This window comes from Corapipo altera, unplaced genomic scaffold (genome assembly GCF_003945725.1).
Source record: "Corapipo altera isolate COAL_440 unplaced genomic scaffold, ASM394572v1 0, whole genome shotgun sequence".
NCBI lineage: Eukaryota > Metazoa > Chordata > Aves > Passeriformes > Pipridae > Corapipo > Corapipo altera.
The window spans coordinates 35,124,050-35,145,417 of record NW_020884872.1 but is presented as its reverse complement, the minus strand read 5'-3'; the positions used below and the strand labels follow the sequence as shown (position 1 = coordinate 35,145,417).

Here is a 21,368-nt window from a genome sequence, read left to right as displayed (position 1 = left end):
TATGTAGGCATCTAAGAACAGAATTTGCCCATTTGCTTTACTTCACATGTTTTTAACTGTTCTTCTAACTACTGTGCTAGGACCTGTTTCTCTTCTTCATCTTCCTTGATAAATATTTGGTTTATTTTTATTTCCTCCTTCACTTCCTACAATTCAGCCATCAGGAAATCCACAGGTAAACAAAGCCCTACAGCTTAAAAGCAGAGTTTTATTTTATGCTGTGACTTCATGCACTTCACAAATACTTATAATTCACCCAGATGCTCCATCAGTATTATTGATGAGAAAGGTGCTCAAGTCTTACTGTGAAAACTTCAAGAGATTCAGTAAATCCATCATTTCACATGTTGTGGATTGCTGCTTAACTTTCTCCATTGTTAGAAATGTCTGCTTTTTTTTCCATTTGAGTGTATTCTATTTAACTGTTTCTTTTTTGGATAGATTTAAAGGTCTTTTCATATTCAATATGAAGTCTTTTCTTTACCTGAAAGGACTGCAATCAGACTGGCATTTTTTATATTCTCAAGTCATTCCAAGATCTCACTTCCATTCTCAAGACAGTTTAGTCTCTGGGATTTTACATCCTTTCAGTTTTTAAACACCTTTAAAAATATGAGCGTTCATATGATTGAACCAGTTTTTCTTGCACAGAAAAACTTCATAGCATTGTAGAATATCCATTTGGAGCTAGAGGGTACCAGAAAACATCTGAGCTAGGATTTGTCTTGGACACTGGTGTTTGTATACGAAAGCAGAGTCATCAGACCCTGCTGATATCCAAAGTGCCATACAATCAGCAAACATTTAGATTTGCATAACATGGACATTAAATGTGGAACAATCATCGGCAATAATAAAGGCTGCCTTGATAAAATCATAATTGGAAACATCCTAACTGTCAAATACTAATCAGTCTGTTCACGTTTCTTTTTTTCTACCCAATGAATGCACTACTATTTCAGTGCAAATCATTTCCTAAGACTGATCTTTACTGCTTAGTCACAATACAGTCTTCATTTAGGTGATTATGCTGGTCATAGCCTAAGATGACGTAGTGTTCAAGATGAATTTCAAGAGTGTCTTACAAAACCCCTAAAAGCTAAATTTGGATACTTAAAATGTTTTCAAACACCGTAAAAAACAACATTTTAGCATAAAAATTAGTCATAAAATATTTGTCTGTTTTACTGAAAAGGAGATCTGTGAAGCAGAAGAAGAGAAGAAGAAAAAGAATGCTTCCTTTTTTCTTTTTTTAAGTTGTATTTGATCTTCTTTTTTTTGCTTTAGAATAGTAGGAGTATTTTAAGCTGACTTTGAACTCTCCTGAACACACATTGGTCAAGTGCTCCATCTTGATTTCAGCATGTAATCACCAACTAAAATCACATAAATTTCAGTATTTCAAGCTTAGTGTTCTTCTGTGGACACTGTGATGCAACATTCTGAGAATCTGCCAGGCTTCACAAATTAACAATTTTATCCCTAAACTAATAAGTTGATATCTGTGATGTCTATGCTTGAGCACTATCTCAAGCAAGACTGACAGTGTCTGTTAAATAGCATCTCAGGGGCAAATCAAAATATAAATAATCAATGGCAGTACCTAGAAATGTCAAAATCAGGATAACACATTAAAAACCCTCACAGTGCATCTATCTGTACCATGTAACTGGCATGAACACAATGTTGCCTCACAATTTCCACTAAGCATCACAAAACACAGTATTTTACAACTAAGCATTTTTTTCCTACCTAAAAATAGCAATTAAAAATTATTATTATTATTATAAATTGCTGGTAGAATATAAAAAGCAAACACTTCCTTGTCCCGCTTTTCAGGATTTGAGTTCAATTAGCACCATTTTCTCATTGATGTTTCAGTGGTTTTCTACTGTACACTTGAGTAGCCTCCACAGCTTTTTGGTGGTTTTCTTATAAAGGATTTTACTAGTCTCAGCAGAAGACTGGGATACTTCCAAAACTCAAACATGTGAGCCAGTTACGGAGTTGACTTTCTGTCATTAGACAGTTTATTTATTTCTCATTAATAATTGCTACAATTAAGGAACCATTTATAAACTGGTTACTTATGTTCACTCACTCCATGAAATCTCATAATCCATTCCTAGAGGATAGGGTAAGAGGAGAACGGCATTTTTTGCTATTCTTTTCTCACCACTTATTTTCATTTCTCCTTCTTAAAGTTGGCAGAACAAAACAAACAAAAAACCCAGAGATATTCTATTTTGCTTGGAAACACTGTCTCTTCAAGATTCTGGTTTATACTCCTTTCTTGTCTATGACCTATTTTGCAGAGTGATGAGGAGACCTTGCAACTTTTAGAATGTTATCAAGCAAAGGAACAGCAGTGCTGATGGCTAGCATCCTTCTAAGGAAGGCAACTTGATTTTAAATATTGTTTCTTAACATTTAAAAGCATTCATATTTTGACGAAACCACCATCGAGGTGTTCACTGTGAATCCACAGTGACCAATGTCACCACCTTTTAAATGATGGGTTTGGTTATTTTTATAGATTGCCTTTTAGCTTAGTAAATAGTTGTCAGATAGCAGCCGACAGGACTGTGAGAGCCTTCCATGTGAAACTCTGGCTTTAAAATCAGATCAGTGGCCTCATTACACTCACTTTTGCCTTCAGATGACTTCCTGGTTTGATTTCAGCCAGCTGGAAAACTTTCATTTGCCTTGGTAGGTTGGATCTCTTATTCTTTGCCACCAACTTCTCATTGTTGATTTGTAAATTATGATGAGGGACTGTGAAATTAAACCATAACTAGTGAGAATATTCCAATATTGATACAAAGGATTAAAAAATACCATTTAACCTTCTTACTAACTGGAAGTCTTCAGTATTTAACACCAATTAACATTTTTGAATGTTAAAAAATTTTAATGAAATTTAACATTTAATGCCGAGGGGCACAGCCCATTCTCTGTCTCTGCATTGTGTGACAGAGTCTTGGTCTGGAGTTGGGTCTCTCTACGTGACAGCAAAAATACCACTAACAAGGAGCTCCCTTCACAAAGTGCTCTTTCTTGGCACTTGAAGGCTTTTTCTACAATTGAAAATACAGACCCTGCAAGCACTGATGTTTAGGTTCTGGGCAAATTGGCTCACTCATTTCGTTTGCATGATTAGAGGGCTGAATTTAAAGCTTTGGTTATTTCAGTATGTTGGGAACCACATGTCATTTTGAGGGATTATATTGTTCAGCTTGCCAAATATAGTGTCTTGAAGGGCTAACAATAAACAACCTTATTGCAAACCACAAGCTAAAGGTATTAAAATCACAAAAATGCAAAAATAACATTTAAAGTCATGAAAAATAATACAGGAGAAAAAATAGCAAATAGAAAATGTATCTGAGATTAAAACTCAAACTTTTCAGTTCTCTGGAGGCAAAAAACCCAATAACAGATATATGTAATGTAAACTAATTACTGGTTAAATAAAAAAATGCAAACTAAAATATTAACACAAAATTGTCAAGTTAAAATAGCATTTTTTAAAATTCCTATTCAATCTATATAAAAGAAATTAAGAAATCAAGAAAATTATTCATAATTAGAAGATATTGAAGTTGATCTATTTCACCATATTTCAGTATTTCTCTGGAGGTCACACTGGTGACAAGGAGGGCTTTAAAAACATCACATCACCTTATTCTGCTTCTGATTATGGGAGATGGCCAGGCAGACAAGATGGAAAAGTCTTTCTGGCTGGATAGAGTGAATTTTCACAGATATGAGTGTTGGAAATAGTCTGATCATATCTTCTCTGGAGTAAAAGGGCCAAACCCAAATCCCTACTTTCTTCACTGTGCCTTTGCAGGGTGGATTCTTTCCTTGAGTCTTGAGTTCAGGAACTTTCCTCTGCCTCCTGAATTGTACCATTTTCACCTAGTTCTTTCCAAGTCCTTCAAAACAAGAAAAAAAAAATCTTCCTCTTAGTATTTCTGAATCTTTCCTTGAATATCTGCTCCTTAATGCATTCAAGCATCTTCCTCTTCTCAGGAGTGCCCTTGTCCTAATTTCAGCTGAAGGCTTCTTCCTTGCAGTCTCATTCTTCGCCCCACTTCATAGGCTTCTCTCAGCTTCAGCTACTTCTACCAATTACTTCTTTGGGCAGAAATTCTTGAGGAAAATTTTGCAGTTACTACTCCTATATGCAGATAAACATTTAAGACCCTAATGTTCCCCTTGAGTTTCATGCACTGCACACATCAATGATGCTGTGAATACCATTGTAATTATCAGGGTCTGGTTAATAAGCTCCATTTTCTCCTCCTTGCCATGGTATTTTGTACTAATATTTATTTTGGCCTCCAAACAAGAATATGTCTACACCAAGAACCTCTATCCTGTTTTCTGCCTTTCTTTGAATAAAGCCCTTATTCTGTGGATTACAGCACAACATTTTTATATCCCCTTTTTAAATCGCCATAAGCACACATAGCCAGTAAAAAGAGGAGTTCAGTGCCCCTATGGGACTGTACAGATGCATGGCAAGCCAGTCTGTGCAACTACATCTGTATTAGTACTGGCACAGGAGAGAACTTAAGAAACAGTGGAACGATATTAACATACCAGGGAATTACCAGGCTGCTAGAACTGGCATGCACACACCAGCATGACAGTACAACGATTGATTTTTGATTTCAAGGGGGCCGGTTGGCTCACCCTCTGCATTGGCCACGGCTCTCCCACTTCCATCCAGAGGGTGGTTTTCCACACCGCATGATGTAGCCAACAGTCTCACTGCCTGGGATTTATGTACTTTCAGTTGCTGCTAAAGCTCTTCTATTTGCCTTGGCAGTTGGAGCAGCATACTTCAAGCTTCTGCTTTAAAGAGCTCTTCCTTATTCAGCACTTGTTACCAGGAGAAGGCAGGGAAGCCCACCCCTGCAGCAGGCGGGATGAAATGAGTGCCTTTGCCCAGATTTTAAAGCAGACCGACACCTGCCAATTACTCCGATATGACTATACGAGTTGCGTATTTGATAACCCCTCCTTGGAAGCAAAGATCAGAAAGCCTGAGGTGAAGAGGGAAGTAAGAACAAAGCTCCTGCAGGGAGTAAGCATGGAGTAAGTAAAAGATTAGGGGTTTCTTTGGATTTTTGGTCTTTTGGGGTTTTGTTGTTAGTGTTGCACAAAACAAAAATCCCACTCCCTCAAAAAAACTCCTCGCCTTTGTTTTTCTTTTGGGGAGGACTTTTTCTTTCTTTCTTTATACAAAGCTGACCCATCTTTTGGGCAGGGAGTGAACTTGCCATAGCTCACTGCCAAGCACTTTTGCCTGGGACAGTGGGGCTCGAGGTGGGAGTGACTGCCTAGGCCAGCGCTTTCCCAGGCAGATTCCAACCCATTTTCCATGAGGAGGTACTGGGAAGTTGCACAGGATCAGTGAACTCTGCCCCTCAGAGCTCTGCACTCCCTGGGGGGTGGTGTCCTGCCTCTGCTCTTGCTCCCTCCCATCCTCCCCTGCCGAGCTGTGGCCCTCACTTGCCAGTGGAGCTCGTCCAGCAGGTCATAAACATCAAAAACAACGTGTGAGCAGGGTTAGAGCGTGTGATGGGGGAATCAGCAGTGTACGATAATTAACAAGCTGTGCTTTCCTTCCCCTTTTAGTGTTTCAAGCCAAACTCTAGATTTTGGAGGCGCGTTTTTTTTTTTCTCCTGTGAATTTATAGGGATGAATACAAAGCATGATTTGCCCCCGGTTTGCTTGGCTATGTTCTTTGCAATTCCTCTTGCAGCCACGCCCGTAACTGCTGCTCTTTTGATCTTGTTTATCTGCCCTCTTTCTGTCTCTGATTTTCCAGCCATGTGTTTTGCTCTTGTCCTGGTTGTAAGGAAAGGTGTTTGTTTCTAGATGAGTAGTTTAAAGCCAGAAGGCATAATTAGATCATTTAAACCAGGTAAATGCTAATCATAATGTGAAAATGCATGAGCTAATTTCCAGCCTAGAGCAAGACCATCCATCCCCTTCTGCCTTTGCTCTGAAGGCAGGGTGCTGCTGTGCAGCAGCAAAGCCAGAACATAGTGACCATAATAAAATAAAAAATTTGGGTTACTTGCCATGCGAGTATTGCTTGCTGACAATGCATAACACTAAGTGGTAATATAATGATGTAATCATGGTACCAGATAACAAGTATTGATATTATTCAAGTCAGTAAGAGCTACATCCCCCCAGTAAGCGCTCTTGCAGCTGGCACCTTGAGAGAGAAGAATGGAAAGGGAAAAAAAGACAGACTACTGATCATCTCCTGATTCTGGCATCTGTCTTTCTTGCAAGGCCATCCCTTAAATTATGGTTGATGAACAGCACCTGTTTCTGGCTTACCAGCAGCAAGCTCTAAGCAAGTGACTGCACTCACATGAGCTAGGAGTTTTTGATTTCTTGTTTCATTCATTCCCCACTTGTTGCCTTTCCTCTCCTGAACATCTGTATACCTAGAAGCTATGAAGAGAGAAAAGGTCAACAAGATGGAACAGTATGTGGCATATAGTATGTGGCATGTGCTTCCTCCAGAGCCATAGTGCAAGCTGACATTAGCATTTTTAATTACATTTTAATATACTGTTTAATGAAGTGAAGCTGTTGAATAGCAGGTTTTTATAGAAGGTGAAAAGCAAGTGTTTATTTTTAGTCAACAGCTAAGCAGAAAGAGACTTCAATATATCACCTGTAAATATTTATATATATATATAATAATTATAATTCACTTTTGTTATATTTAAATAAGTGCTAAAAAGTTTGGGGTTTTGTTCTGGTTTTCCATCAGGGTGCAAATAATTTCTTTCAGTATCTGAAGTCAGACGAAGAAAACAAGAAGGCAAATTATGTTGCTGTGTCCAATTACAGGGTTTTAGCACAATTGACAAGAGTTTATTCCAAATTTTTCTGTTGGAACTAGACCTCTCTTAATATTTTTAAGAATGAAAAATTCCTTTCAACTCTGGTGGATTCCCAGTGAGTGGTGGTAATGCCAGTCTTCTGGGGATAAGGGTGAAACATAGGATATGCCTGGCTTCAATAAATATTTTCGTCATGAGCAGAAATTTTTGAAGTGGAGGTATGTCTTTTTTATTCTTTGCAAGTTTTGTCTTTTTTTTTCTTCACTGTCAGCTATCAATAAGGATTAACTCTAATCTGGGAATATATTCAATAAGTGAAATATTTGAAGGATGGGGGAACTACCTGAAGCCAAGCTGCGGGGGAAGAAGGAGCTTGTTTTCTAGCAGTGTCAGGTTTGCAGTTTGCTTTCTGTAAAGCAAAGCTGAAAAAAAAACCCAGAGTCTGCACAAGGTAACTGGCTAAAAAAAGTTATATATCAGTATTTGGAGTTGTTACCAATCTATTTTGAGTTAGGTCCACCTACTTCAGCCACTTAATAAACCCAGCAAAAACTTCTTTTGCTAAATCTCTTCAAGTGACTGTTGAGGCAGCTTCAGACTTTGTGGCATTCCTGGCAAGTCGAATGAATTGCATTGCAAGTTGATTAAGTCTCCATTAATAGTTGGCAAATTTGGAGAAAGAAGTGGTAGAGCAGTCACGTGTAGTATCAGCTGCTGAAGAGACTAAGTTTTGGATAAGGTTTACAGATAATCAAAATTGTTTAACTAGGGGCAATGTGTCCACACAAATTCATGCTGGCCAGTTTCTGCTGTTTATGCAGAAAACATCACATCACCTTATTTGCTCTTATTTTACAGATTTGCTCTTATTTTACAGGAATGTTTAGGCTGAATTATTAGAGTCCTATGACCTTTTATGTAGAGGTATTAGACTGAATAACTGATGCTGTGTACTTCTGGTTGTAAAAGAAATAACGATGTTTTTAGTTAATAATAATGACATTTGAGAACACTTCAGCTGAAATTCAGTGGTGACAGCAATCAATAATTGTCTTAAGAATAATCAGGTCTATAAGACTAGGAAATCCATGGTGATTCTTCGTCTGGGAAGACTTCTAGTGAGAATATAACTCGGTATCATTCAGGGCCCCTTTTGTCTGTGCAAGAACTAATCCATCTACAGAATTAGTATTTTAAGATTACTTTTTGGTGATATGCACCAAAATTTATATAGTAGGGAGAATTATTAGTATTAAACCAAAAACCATTCTTGAAATAAAAAAGGAATGTTTTGATGAGAAGCAGCTTCTTCAAGGCAAGGGCAGTTTTCTTCAGCTTGTTTGAACTCTTTAGGTAAGAATCTTAAAATTAACTTTAATTGAGCTCCTTTGGGTAGCTCTAAAAAAGCTGTCTCACAAAGTGGCTGCTGAGGAAGATACTACAGTAGGAGTTTATATCAGATTGTTGCTCTGATCATGTTTAGTGTAAATTGTTAAATTTTGACTGACTGCCACTCTGTGGAGTCCCATAACTTATGTTTCTTTAGAATATTTTTCTTTCTTTCACTTAAGATGCATGAGCTTTTGTTATCTCACAATAAAAAATATTTTTCCACTCTTGAATTATTTTTGTGGTTCTCTGCTGTCTTCTCCAGTTCTTAAACTTCACTTTTAAATAGTACACTTTTTTTTAGGACACAGTTTGAACCCATCAGTGCTCATGTCTATGAGGTAAAATCATAGTCATTTAGGTTAGAAAAGACCTCAAAGATTGAGTCTAACTGTTACCCTAACACTGTCCTTAGGTGTCACATTTACACATCTTTTAAATACCTCTAGGGATGGTGATTCCACCACTTCCCTGGGCAACCTGTTCCAATGCTTCACAACCCTTTCTGTGAAAAAATTTTTCCTAATATCCAGTCTAAACCTCCCATGGCACAACTTAAGGCCCTTTCCTCTTATCCTTTCACTTGTTGATTGATCACTACAGCCTCCTTTCCAGTAGCTGTAGAGAGCTATAGGGTCTCCCTTGTAAAAGGATAGAAGGATTGATTGAACTTTTTTTTTTTTTACCTCTGACATCACACTGCTGCCTGTGCTCAATTCCTTGCTTTGTATAAGCTTAATTTATTTTCAGGATTGGACTGCTACCTTACATGGCCATTGCTGCCATTCTATTCAGATGAGAAGCTTCTGGCTTCTCCTTTAATGTATTTGCTTGTACTTCGAAGAATTAAAATTATTTTATTTGAATTGAATAGCCTTTTTTTCCCTGAAGCAACCCTGGGCTCAAATGCATCACTTTTCCTGATACTTCATTTGCTTCAAGTTGTTGTTTGAGGGTAACCTCATTTAGGAAATTAAACTCCATTAAAAATCACGTCATCATTGTTTCCCCCTCCCTTTTTTTTAATCTGTCCCTGACTGTGGGCTCCACAGTGCTAAAGTTGTCTCTCCCTTTGTAAAAACTCCCACAGAAGTAGTCTAAGGTGCAAGGCTCTTGCACAGATACAGCTTCCCTGTAAAATCTTGAAGGAGCAGATTTCTTGAATAGAAGGGTGCTATCATTTCATAATGCTGTCATTCTCTAAGTGTTCATTGAGAACAGCAGTATCACCTTAGAAAACAATTCTAAGGCAAACATAGGCACCATGTTTTATAGTTTAGTAGGTATTTTTCAACATCTGATTGCCTGTGCCAATAGTTTCTAATTTATCCTCTGAAGATCACTGCGGGAGCTCAGTTATGGTGTGCATATTACATCTTGTAAACAAAAGTTACATAATAGTTGCCTGTATTTTCCTAATGCTTTGCACTTACCTGATTCATTACGCAGATGTTGTAAAGTCCCTTAGTAATACTAGCTGACAAATGTTTGTGGGGTTTTTTTAATATCTTCATGTTTTTAAGCAAGGAGATCTATCTCAAGTGGAAGCCTCTTGCTATGACTCTAATATGATTATTTCCAGAAATAGTATTCTAGGTAATTCTGAAAAGGTTTATGTATGTTGTGTACTCTATTCTCTTTCCCTATTGCTTTCAAGGTTTATTGGTGTTTAGTAACTAAATATATTTTCAGTCTCCCTCGGTGTATTGCTGAAAGATGATCACTTTGAGGTCTAACTATGGTTATTTTATAATGTACAATAATGCTACAGCTTAGGATATGGACTTGGAACTGTAAGCAGTATGTTAACTGAGATGGAATTTGTTCTTGACCCTATATTAATCCACAGGCAGGATTATCATAGGGATCAGAAAGTATCCAGCACTTAAGCATGAGAAAACTAAGTGCTAGCATTGGACTGCAGACATAAGTAAAAGGAGATTTCATAATTTGCTTTTATCTTTTACCCCATTTCTTTTTTTTTTTTAACAAGACAGGCAGAGCTGGAGAGCACTACTCTTGTCCTCATCTTGGAAAGAAGAATGCCTGAGTGACTGAAATGGGCTGTCAGGGTCCTTTTTGAGACCTTCCCAATGCAGCTTTAACTGAATGTACTGGCACTCTGAAAGGATTGACTATGCCAGTGTTAGGATTCACTATGCCAGTGTTATGCCCTGAAACTCTTAAGAGATACAACACTGGCAAACAGAAAAGTCTCCTTTCCTTAAAATGAATATTCCTTGTAGACACGGAAATAGCCCACAGTGCATCTCATGCAATCTTTCACCACAATTCTGTACATCACTGTTGTACTTTAGTAGTAGAATGCACAAAAAAAACCCAAAGAACTGGAACTGTGCTATTGGATAATAAAATTCCCATAGCTACTGGTTAATTATTTACAACTGGGTGATCACAGTCATGTTTATAGATAGTCCCATGTGTTGTGTTTGCCCGTTAGAGGTGATGGTTACCAATTCATTCAAAAACATTGTCTCAGTCTTTTCTAGAGGTTTGCTGCTGCCCCATGTCTTGCAAAGTTAGTACATATTGCAATGATAACCGAAAATATCCAACCAAGATTAGGTTTTAAGGCTATTGATGAGCAATATTTAATTGGAGAAACACATTCTAGACATATTTATATAAAAATTCTGGTACTTATGTGTAAAAATGTAAATCCTAGGTTTTTTACACTAGATATTTATTATAGTTGATGCTGGTATGGGGCCTGGTTGGCATCTTACAATGGTAGAAGAGGAGATGGCTTCAAGTTCAGGTGTTCTTGATTTGTAAGGGAAATATTGTTTAGGTTTTTCCACTTCCCTTCCTTTAATTTTCCAAATTAAAATTAAAACTGCTTTACTCACTGGAGACAAGATATTCAAAAAATGCCACACTAACTGTTCTCAGCTCCTAGAAGTTTTTGATACATTTTTAAACCTATGCAACTGATTCAAGATGAAAATTCCTGAGCCAAATGAATGACAGGGTTTCTTGTGCTATAGAAAGGCTACTGTGGCCTCAGTGGCTAGAGTTATTTCAGTTGTTGAGATGGAAGAAGTGAAACCGGAAGCAAAATTCTGTTCCTCTGCTTCCCTCTGAAAGTGTGGCTGGCCAATAAAGTTTCCTGATACTCTCCTACACTTACAAATTATGCATATAAAAAGTAATTTTTTGTGTTTCAGGAGGTACCTCCTAATGTCATTGACTTCATATTTATTCTGGAACACATTTGGCTTCAGTGCAGCTGTGGACTCTAAACCCAATATACTTCTGTTTCTGGCTGATGATCTTGGCATTGGAGATATAGGTTGTTATGGGAACAATTCCATGAGGTAAAATATTTCGTATAATAGATTTAACACTATAGAATACCTATCCTGGGGAATTAAGCCTAATTATTAAAAAAAAGAAATAAATGTTCTTAATCTCTTAATTCAAGACTCTAGTAATTGTGTATCTAAGTACTTGTATATATGTGCATAGTATTGGGGCCTAAATAAACAGCGTGCAGTGAAAGAAAAGAAGTATAATATTTTCATTTTGTTTTTAAGTTTGTTCTGGGAATCCCTTTCCCCTTGACCTCAAAATGTGCTAATTCCTCAACCACTTGTTTTTGTACTACAGTTACTGTTTTCTCTTCTTCTCATGCATGAATTTCTTCGTTCCTTTCCGTGCATAGTTAAGCCTTACACTATTCACCCAGTGCCTTCTTGACAATTTACTTAAACAAACTTCAGATTACCTTGCTTCTCTTAAACTTGTAACTGTTTTTTAGGACCCCAAACATCGACCGCTTGGCAAGAGAAGGAGTGAAGCTTACTCAACACATTGCCGCAGCTTCGCTTTGCACTCCGAGCAGAGCAGCTTTCCTCACTGGCAGATACCCCATTAGATCAGGTTTGGCCCATTTTGAATTACAAATTTCTTTGCCTGGTACTGAGGAACTACAATAGCCAATAAGTACTGGAATAGGAGAACTGAGGCTATTTTCTCAACCTGAGACAGAAAATGCGCTGCTAGATGCCCAAAGTTTCTTTCCAGCTGACAGCTGACTTTAGCCTTACTTTATAGGATGTAGGAGATTTAAATAATGAAAATAAATAGGTATGGAGAAATCCAACAGCAGTAATACCTGTCACTTCCTTACTGCAACACAGCCTGGGGTGCAATCTGCCAGAATCCCTCTTGATGGTTATGGTTATAAGTAAGGGTTTAAAACGGGGTTCTCAAGAGAAATGGGCAGATTCATTGCCAACATGTTGCACAAAGTCACAAAGCTCCAGTAAAAATGGAGGTTGGATTCATTCCCCACCTTTCTAAGGTGCCTTATGGAGAACTTTATAGATATTCATCTCTCACTAGGTGGTATATAGGAAAATTAGATACCTACTTTTTAGAACTAAGTGCAAACTCAGTGTGTATGTTTGGTGAACTGTCTCCTGCCTAACATGATACAGCATCCCTCTGAGTTACGGAAATGCAGCTGTTATCTCCTAGTTTAGATTGTTATTCACAGATACTCAGAAAGTCAGAAAATAAAATTTACTATATACAATCACCATTGATTTATTATCAATTTGATGTCAAAAGTGGTGTCAAGCAATATTTGTGTTGCAATACAACTCCTGAGTACCTGAAGTACCTAAGGCACACTATTGATAACGGGATGTGACTGCCTACCAGACATGCTTTGCTTTATATCTCATGAGGAACTCTGCTGGCTTGAGGTTGAGCTCCTGATGCAAAGATTGGCAGGAGCAGCCCAGGCTCTGCCAGCAGGGATAAAAAGGCTCACAGGACTGACCACAGCAATTTCCATCAGGGATGGCATCCAGCAACAGGTACCGAGCGCTGCAGTGGAACGCTGGGTCAGGAGGGCTCCCTGCTAATGAGACGACATTTGCCAGGCTGCTGCAGCAACAAGGCTATACCACTGGACTGATAGGTAAGGGAAAATGTTTTACCATGACCTTGAAGAATGAACTAGTTATATGAAGGGAATTTAGGGATTGTTTTAGCATGGAATGGTCTGTTAGTCACAGATACAAATCCTCTCCAAAAGGTTGAGTGGGTGAAACCCCCCATGTTTTGAAAGAAGACTAAAACTACTGCAGTTTTAACACAATGGTAATGCCTGTACAAGCTACCCAAAACAGGAAGAATGAAAAACTGTCTCATGATTATAATGGTGAGCATTTATTTTACTTGTGAGAGTTTTATTAACAGAGAGACTGTTTATTAACAGAGACTGCTCCAAACAAAATAATGTCTTTAAGTATTTTGTCTGCCTTTAGAAGGCAAGAGGCAGAGAAACAAAAGAGAAAGGGAGAGAAAGGAACAAAGTTTGTACCACAGAAGAGATCACAAAGCACAAGCACCTCACAGATGAGGCTGTTGAGTCCCAGAGACATGATACGGTGGCTGTTTCCTCAGATGAAGCCAAACTGCAAAGGTGTCAGGGAGACACTGTCCCACAACACCTTCCTGTCTGTGACTTTGATCAGACACAACAGTTTCAAGATCTGTTGTTCTTTTGCCAAATATCTCTAAAATCAACTGGCAAAATTTCTTTTCCCTTTCATTCACTTCTTTTCCTGTCACATTTTATAGTGACAGGCACTCCATGATGGATCCCTTCACATAAATGGGTAGATAGGGTAAGCACTGTGTCCTTTAAAATCAGGTGATTTAGGGCCAGCTGTGTCTAATGCATCATCATTGCCAAGTGCTAGAAATAGATGTGGCGGCATTGAACCACAAGCTAATTAACTGTAGTCTTTTTGGCTGTCTCTGTAATCAGTTGGCAATCACATAACTCGGCAAACCAAGGGTCTTTTGATTCAGCACACTTTCGAAGCAGAAAACAGCTTCTTTTTATGTTTTGGGTGGGGATAGAATAAGACGTTGGTTTACAGCTTTTTCTCTTTTTGTGTGGAGTAGCGACATGCTTGAGAAATCCTCTTCCTGAGTCTGGTGATCAAAATGTTTGTCAACATTGCCCAAAAGTTTACCGAATCTTTCAGTTATATCTTCTGTATGTTAATCTATGAATTGAAAGTTTGGAAGGGAACATAATAAAGCCATCACCAAGTTAGAGTACCTTAATTCTTTGGTCCTCGCTGAAGGGTAATGAAATCCTATCCTTATATGACCCTTGTCACCTCAGGAGCTGAGAATCTCACAAATTTATCTGTTTATTGCCTGACCACTTGAGGATCACCCGTTTCAGTATCATGTTCACCTGATCAGGCACTAGTTTCACTCAGCATCCTTGTGCATGAGGAGAATGCATGGATATTTTGTGGAAAAACTGAGTGACTCGACTAATTCCCAAAGAGAGGCTGACACTGTTACCTTGAGCTCCTTTTGAGTTGTTCACCGCAATGTTCTAATTTCTTTCATGCTTTAAAACCTTCAGGAAAGTGGCATCAAGGTGTAAACTGTGAATCCTTCAATGATCACTGTCACCATCCTCTCAATCATGGGTTTGACTACTTTTATGGAATGCCTTTAACACTTCGAAACAACTGTCAAAAAAATAAACCTCCAGACCTGGATGCAGCCCTGCAAACTAAGCTTTGGCTTTACAGTCAGATAATTACCCTTGCTGTGCTCACTCTTACTTCTGGAAAACTGGTTGGTTTGATTTCCATCCGCTGGAAGACAATTGCCTGTGTTACTTTGGTGGGCAGCCTTTTCTTCATTTCTTGGTATTCCAGTTATGGCTTTGTGCAGTATTGGAACTGTATCCTGATGAGGAACCACGATGTCACTGAGCAGCCAATGAGGTTAGAGAGGACTGCTTTCCTCATGCTGAAGGAGGCAATATCATTTATCAAAAGGTCTGTAGTTTTCTGTAAAGGAGCTGGGATGTGCTGGGCACTTTAGGAATAGAGTTTTTCTCACTAGTAACTATAACTGTATCATGAGAACTGCTTATTTTTTCACTTCATTCTACAAACCTCATTTGTGTTCTTTTTCATAAACCTTACAAAATACTGAGATAAAATGGGTCTGATGCATGAAATTATTACATGTTAAAATATCAAAACACTTGAAATCTATTTTTATGGATTGAAAAGGAAGCCAAGTAAGGTTGTTCAGTTTCTAGATTCAAGTTTTTCCTGCACAACTTTCTATATTTTGTGCACCAAATGTCTTAAAGTACAGGAAAAGTAACTATTCTTATCTTCTACTTTGCGAAAACAAACATAATGAAAATTATAGGTGACCATCTTAAAAAAGCCACACGAGTATTAAAGTAAACATGAGACTGTATCCAGTTGCATTTAATTAAAATGTCAACAGAGTTAAGCATCTGATTTATTTAAGAACTGTGCAAATCCTATACCTGGGTACACACTGGAAATTGAAAATGATCAGTCTGAAAAGGATCTTTCTTGCCCACATTTCATGCAAAAAGAGAACTCATCTGTGAACAGTGAGGATGTGCTAGATGTGAGTATAGTCTATACCCAGTGTCTGTGTCTGTGCATAGATATGAAATCTTTCAAAATATTCCAAACACACACAAAAAATATTTTTCTTTTGTTCTTAAGAAACAGGCAAGGACCATTCCTACTCTTTGTTTCCTTTTTACATGTTCACACTCCCCTCTTTACCACGGCAAAATTTCTTGGGAAGAGCTGTCATGGTTTATATGGAGACAATGTAGAAGAAATGGACTGGATGGTGGGTAAGTATTCTTCATGAAGGATATGTTTCAGACACATACAGCTGTATATTTTAAAGCAGAAAAACGTATAAGGCCAAAATAATACTTACAGAAATGTAAGCTATCAAAAACTTCTTATGGGGCACTGTGAAAGATTATTATTGAAACATTTTAAGTGTGTCTTGTTCTTTCCAATTTGTTAATAGAAACCTTTCTGTCTGTCTTCTTAAATTTAAGGAAAAATTCTGGATTTGCTTGACGAAGAAGGTTTGAAAAATCATACATTCACATACTTTGCCTCTGATCACGGAGGACACTTGGAGGCTCAGAATGGGTCTGCCCAGCTAGGTGGCTGGAATGGTATTTATAAAGGTAGGAAAATCACTGTAACTTTGTCTGAATGTTAAAATCGGAAACAAGGAATTTGCTTGGATGAAGCTAGAAAAACTGGAATGAGTTGCATTTTTAGCTTGAAATATAACCGAATAGAGTAAGGGTACGTTGTGTCAGGACTGGCTGCAACAATTTATTCTTTGTATTTTTTTATATTCCACCCAAAATCAGTGATTGACATAAAATCCAAATGGTCTTTCTGGTCTAAGAGGATCTCACTCTTTACCTCTTGCTCAGCCCTTTCTTCTGTGAACTATGTGAAATACTAAGTATGTGAAGTCCAAAGAAAGCAAAGAGTTGAATCTGTTGGATAAGCAACGTATTCCTGCATCTCTTTCTGTACACTCATATGAAACAAGCCAATGAAGACGTTTGTGTTTGCCTCTGAGTTCCATGTGTTGATTCATTTTACTGCAGGCGGAAAAGGCATGGGAGGCTGGGAAGGAGGGATCCATGTGCCAGGAATATTTAGGTGGCCAGGAGTACTACCTGCAGGCACAGTTATTGATGAACCTACAAGTCTTATGGATATTTATCCCACAGTAGTTCATCTGGCTGGAGGAATACTGCCGCAGGACAGGTATGGAGGTGTTTACCACTGGAGAGCTAATGACTAAAAATTGACTGTTTCATATCATCCTTGGAGATCCCACAAATGCTCCTTTGCCTAAAGCCTACCTAGCCTGAGATTTTAAACTAGTGAGTAAACTCTCACAGATATTCACACATAGGCATGCATGTGGCCAGAGCAGTTGTTCCTTCCAAGGACCTGGTGCCAGTTTCAAACACAGGTTCAGCCTCATTCAGGAAAGATTTGGTGGCTGAGGTTGTTTTGGCACCAACTGACTTAATTTACAGACACTTACAAGTACCTCCTAAGTTTGTTAAACCCATCTTGCTCAACAGATTTCTTTAAGTTCCCTTGAAAGTCACAAAACGTTAACAGTTATGAGATCACTATTGATTTAAGGAATAAATTACTTCTTTCTGCAAGACCAAGCTCTAAATATTGTTTATGTACTGCTAAATGAAATCGGTTGAGCCAGATATTACAAGAAAAAAATAAATAAACTGAAAAAAAAATAATAAAAAATCTAGGTATGTAAATATTGGTTTGGCAGTCTGCTGGCTGCTCTAAATCTATGACCAAATTATTCTGTGTGCTCTCTCAAGCACTAGCGCAGCCAATGCAAAAGCAGTGCTAAGTATGCAGTTCACTGTCAGGTTTGTCCCTGCCTAACTGTGCTTCTCTCCATCCATTAGGGTGATTGATGGACAAAACTTGCTGCCTTTACTGCAAGGAAGAGCTCAAAAGTCAGATCATGAGTTTCTATTTCACTACTGTGGGTCCTACTTGCATGCAGTGCGGTGGCACCAAAAGGACAGTAAGTATAAATGTTTGTTCCATGGTAACCGCAAAATATGATTTTTTTCCTCTTGCTAATTGACAAGTTTCTTGTGTGACTGTTGTTTTTCAGTACTGAGATTCTTGAAATGGTTATGCATGACATATCACTGACTAGCTAGCCAGAGATGTCTTAAAGCAATGAAGTTTTTGTAAGTAACAAAGGGAATGCCTTAAAGTGGGATGAGGAACTTCCACACTGGAAATTCAATGTGGTTTTTTTCATATTTATAGAGTTTTCCACCTTCAAAGTCAGTAGCTACACAGATAATCTGATTTGTGGTATTGGGGGTGCCAGGGTGTGTGAGAAGAGGTCTCCTTAGTAAATAGCTGTATTCCTGTTGCTTCAGGGAACTTTCCGGTTTTTTCTACAGTCTTGTAGTTGTGTCATAAGATTTCTTTCCTGCCAGGTGGAGCTATCTGGAAGGCTCACTTTGTGACTCCAGTCTTTCATCCACCTGGAGCTGGAGCTTGTTATGGAAAAAAAAATTGCCCATGTTTTGGGGAAGGTGTGACCCACCATGACCCTCCATTGCTGTTTGATCTCTCAAGAGACCCTTCTGAAGCCAAACCTCTCTCGGCTGACACTGAGCCCCTCTTTGACACTGTCATAAGGAAGATTGGAAGAGCCATCGAAGAGCATCGCAGGACACTGACTCCAGTCCCAGAGCAGCTCTCTGTGTACAACGTGGTGTGGAAGCCGTGGCTGCAGCCGTGCTGTGGGACATTCCCATTCTGCTGGTGTGATAAGGAAGGAGACAGCACACGAATTTTGTGAGGTGTGTGTTCTAGTGACATGTTCTGTGGCACTGAGTCCTCTGCTGACAAAGCTCTCAGATAATAATTGTGTTATTTCTTTCTCTGGGAAACAAAGTGAATGAAAATAAAGAAAAAAAAAAGGCAATGTCAATCAGAAGTTTTCCCTTTCATTCTTTGCCACTGTGAAAAGTTTAAGGAAATCCTGGTTTTGCAGTCTCGCGTGTAAGAGAAAACTGTAGAGGTACATGCCTAATCTCTGACTAGAGATTATGCCGGCTCAAGGAAGACAGTTGGAGAATGCTGCAGAGAGCCTAGTGTACAGTGCTGAGCAGGCAGCAGTAAGAAATGCTAGGTTCACATAAAAATCTAGATGTTTGCAGTTGTGCCTCTGTAGTACACAAATCATGGTTGCACTCTATCCAAACATAGTAGTTTGAGTTGTTATTGCTTCCTGTACTGCTCTGTTGTCTCTGCAGAAATATTGTTGAGATGCTGAAGAACACTTGAGATGGAGTGAATCTGATTTAGTAAGGGAGTGTCCTCAAGTTGTGAACTTGTGATCTGAAGCTTTAGCTGGGTAAAAATTACCTACATAACAGATATTGTGAAGTACAAAATGTTGACATGCAGTATACCTCTGCAACAGTTACAAAAAAGAGAGAAGCGTTTTTCTCTTCAGAACGAGGTTCTGTTGCATACTAATTTGTCAAAAGCAATTTTATTGCATTTAAGATGCTAATAAAAATGTTTTGGATTAATAGTTTGCACTGTTTCAATGTGAGTCCTAGAAAAACAAGGTTCATCTGAGTATTGGAGAAAAAAAATATTCAGTAGCAGTATACATATTTTTACCAACTACAAGTTGTATAAAGAGATCATGCTAATACTAGTTAAAAAACCCACAAAATAAATGAAAACTAAAAAAAAAAAAAAAAAAACAAACCTGCAGTGCTGTGACCCTAGCCTGACTTTCTAAGAAGATAACTTTGCACTGCATTTTGCAATGAAATTACACAGATTTTAGGACTTTGAACTGTATTAATGGCTGTATTTTTGCACGAGTAGATGAAGTCAGAATTCATTATAAGCATCCTACTAGAATTCTAGAGAAAATGGTGGTTGAATTTAGTAAATGGAAAAAGGTTATTGTAGTTTATTTGTTGTTTTGCTTCCCCATCAAATATCCCTGCAAACAGTTTACTTGTTCAGCTAGTTCAGTTGGCTAACACTTTTCTTATCTCTTAGTGATTTTTTTCCAAAGTGGGGCATAAAAATGATTTTACAAAATTTTGTATGTCATTTCAATATTTTTGTTTTTTACTACTCTAAGTTCACTTAGAAAACTTGTCAAAGGGAAAAGGGGCTAAATAAATGCCAGTGATTGCTTTTAGTACTCAGATGTGCAAAAAGCCGGAAGAAAATATCAGTATAAAGCACACAGTGACTCAAGTTTTTGCTGGCAGAGAATTTGCTTGTGTGAACAGGGAGTAAACAGCAGCTTCCTGTGCTCAGGCACAGTGAAAAACTGGTTAGCTGAAGAGCAGGAAATACTGCAGGGCTCAAACTGCAGAGATAAAAGTCGTCTCCTTTCTACTTCAGTGTTACTTCTTTACTTTTTTTTTTTGTTGCTAGAAAAAGTCTTTGTTTATAATTTAGTTCTGTTTCAACAGTGAGTAATCACAGCTGTTATCTCTGTACTGGGTCACTAACGCAGTGGTGAGGAATAGAATGCAAGATGTTTGCTTCCAGATAGTTTTGTTAGCAGGGAAAAATGAAAAGGTGTGGGATTTTGGGGGGAGGGGTGGTGGGATATCAGTTTGCATTTTTAAGTCATGCCAGCACTGACATGGGCACATCTTCAGTAGTGAGCACATGCTGAGAACGACGTAAATGTCTAGAAAGACTGAAAAAAAGTTTAGTCATAATTTGGACCAAAGCCAGATGAAAATTAATGCTTATGTTATTGGCAGTGTTCAAAGATCCGCCTTTCCCAAAGCATGATGTAATTTTTGATAAATATAATTTTTTCAAGAAAAATCTTTGCACCAGAAGCATCACAAGCTGTTAAGCAGTCATAGAAAATAAGTATTATAGTCAAATATATGTGAGTAAAAGTAAAAAACCCCATGTGACAACTTATACTACATTCAGTTATTTTCGTAAGTGCAAAGAGGTCAACAAATAAAAAATCTCCAGCCCGGGTTATCCCTGCCATGGGCTTATATGAATCTGATAGTTTAAGCTGCTTCAACTTTCCACCTCACTGGCTCCTTCTCTAGAACACAGTCTTAAATTCAGCAGTCACTGTATTCAAGTAACTTGGAGAACCGAAATGTCAGCAAATAGAAACAGCTCATCCAAGTAGTTGCTAAAGACCTTTTGAACTATAAAATGTATTACAACAGAGTTAGGATCTGAAAGAAGGGGGGTGGAGACTAGATGTTCAGTTTTGTGGTGTAGGGAAAGAAAACAAAATTTAGGTATGTCTACCTTTCTGGAAAATGCAACAAAACCAAAAAGACAACATGATAGAAGAAAAGAGGGAGGACAATCCTTTTATCCCATCTCAAAGGCTGAAAAGGCTGTGTGGGAGAACCAAAACTCTTTATAGCATCTCTAGCTATTATTCATAGCATCTCTTTTAAAGCACTGAAATAGAGCAGCAAGAGACTTTATACAAATATGCACAAAATAAACTGGATAGGAAATCTAGAAAAGGCAGTAGCCACGTTATGCCAGTATTTCAAGAATAAGGACTTTGTACTCTGCCTGGAATTCATGTCAAATCTGCACAGCAGTTCCAGTTTGCTGGCTGTTGCTGGCAGGGATCCCAGGTGGTGTCCATGCTGGAGGTGGGGG

General features: G+C 38.2%; 1 protein-coding gene across 3 annotated transcripts; it reads left to right on the top strand.

The window, feature by feature from the left end:
- Window positions 1-4,754: 4,754 nt before the first annotated feature.
- Window positions 4,755-19,057, top strand: LOC113947318 (arylsulfatase D-like). 3 transcript variants are annotated; one of them, XM_027643763.1, is made up of 11 exons: window positions 4,997-5,106; window positions 6,890-7,100; window positions 11,460-11,609; window positions 12,053-12,174; window positions 13,100-13,222; window positions 14,696-15,119; window positions 15,837-15,973; window positions 16,190-16,324; window positions 16,763-16,925; window positions 17,609-17,730; window positions 18,161-19,056. In XM_027643763.1, the coding sequence occupies exons 2-11, from the start codon at window positions 7,048-7,050 to the stop codon at window positions 18,526-18,528; spliced, it is 1,797 nt and encodes a 598-aa protein (XP_027499564.1). In that variant the 5' UTR covers window positions 4,997-5,106; window positions 6,890-7,047; the 3' UTR covers window positions 18,529-19,056. The 3 variants fall into 3 exon arrangements, with proteins under 3 accessions (XP_027499556.1, XP_027499549.1, XP_027499564.1); XM_027643755.1 differs by lacking the exon at window positions 6,890-7,100 and having other exon boundaries at window positions 4,755-5,106; window positions 15,843-15,973; window positions 18,161-19,057; XM_027643748.1 differs by lacking the exon at window positions 6,890-7,100 and having other exon boundaries at window positions 4,755-5,106.
- Window positions 19,058-21,368: the final 2,311 nt, after the last annotated feature.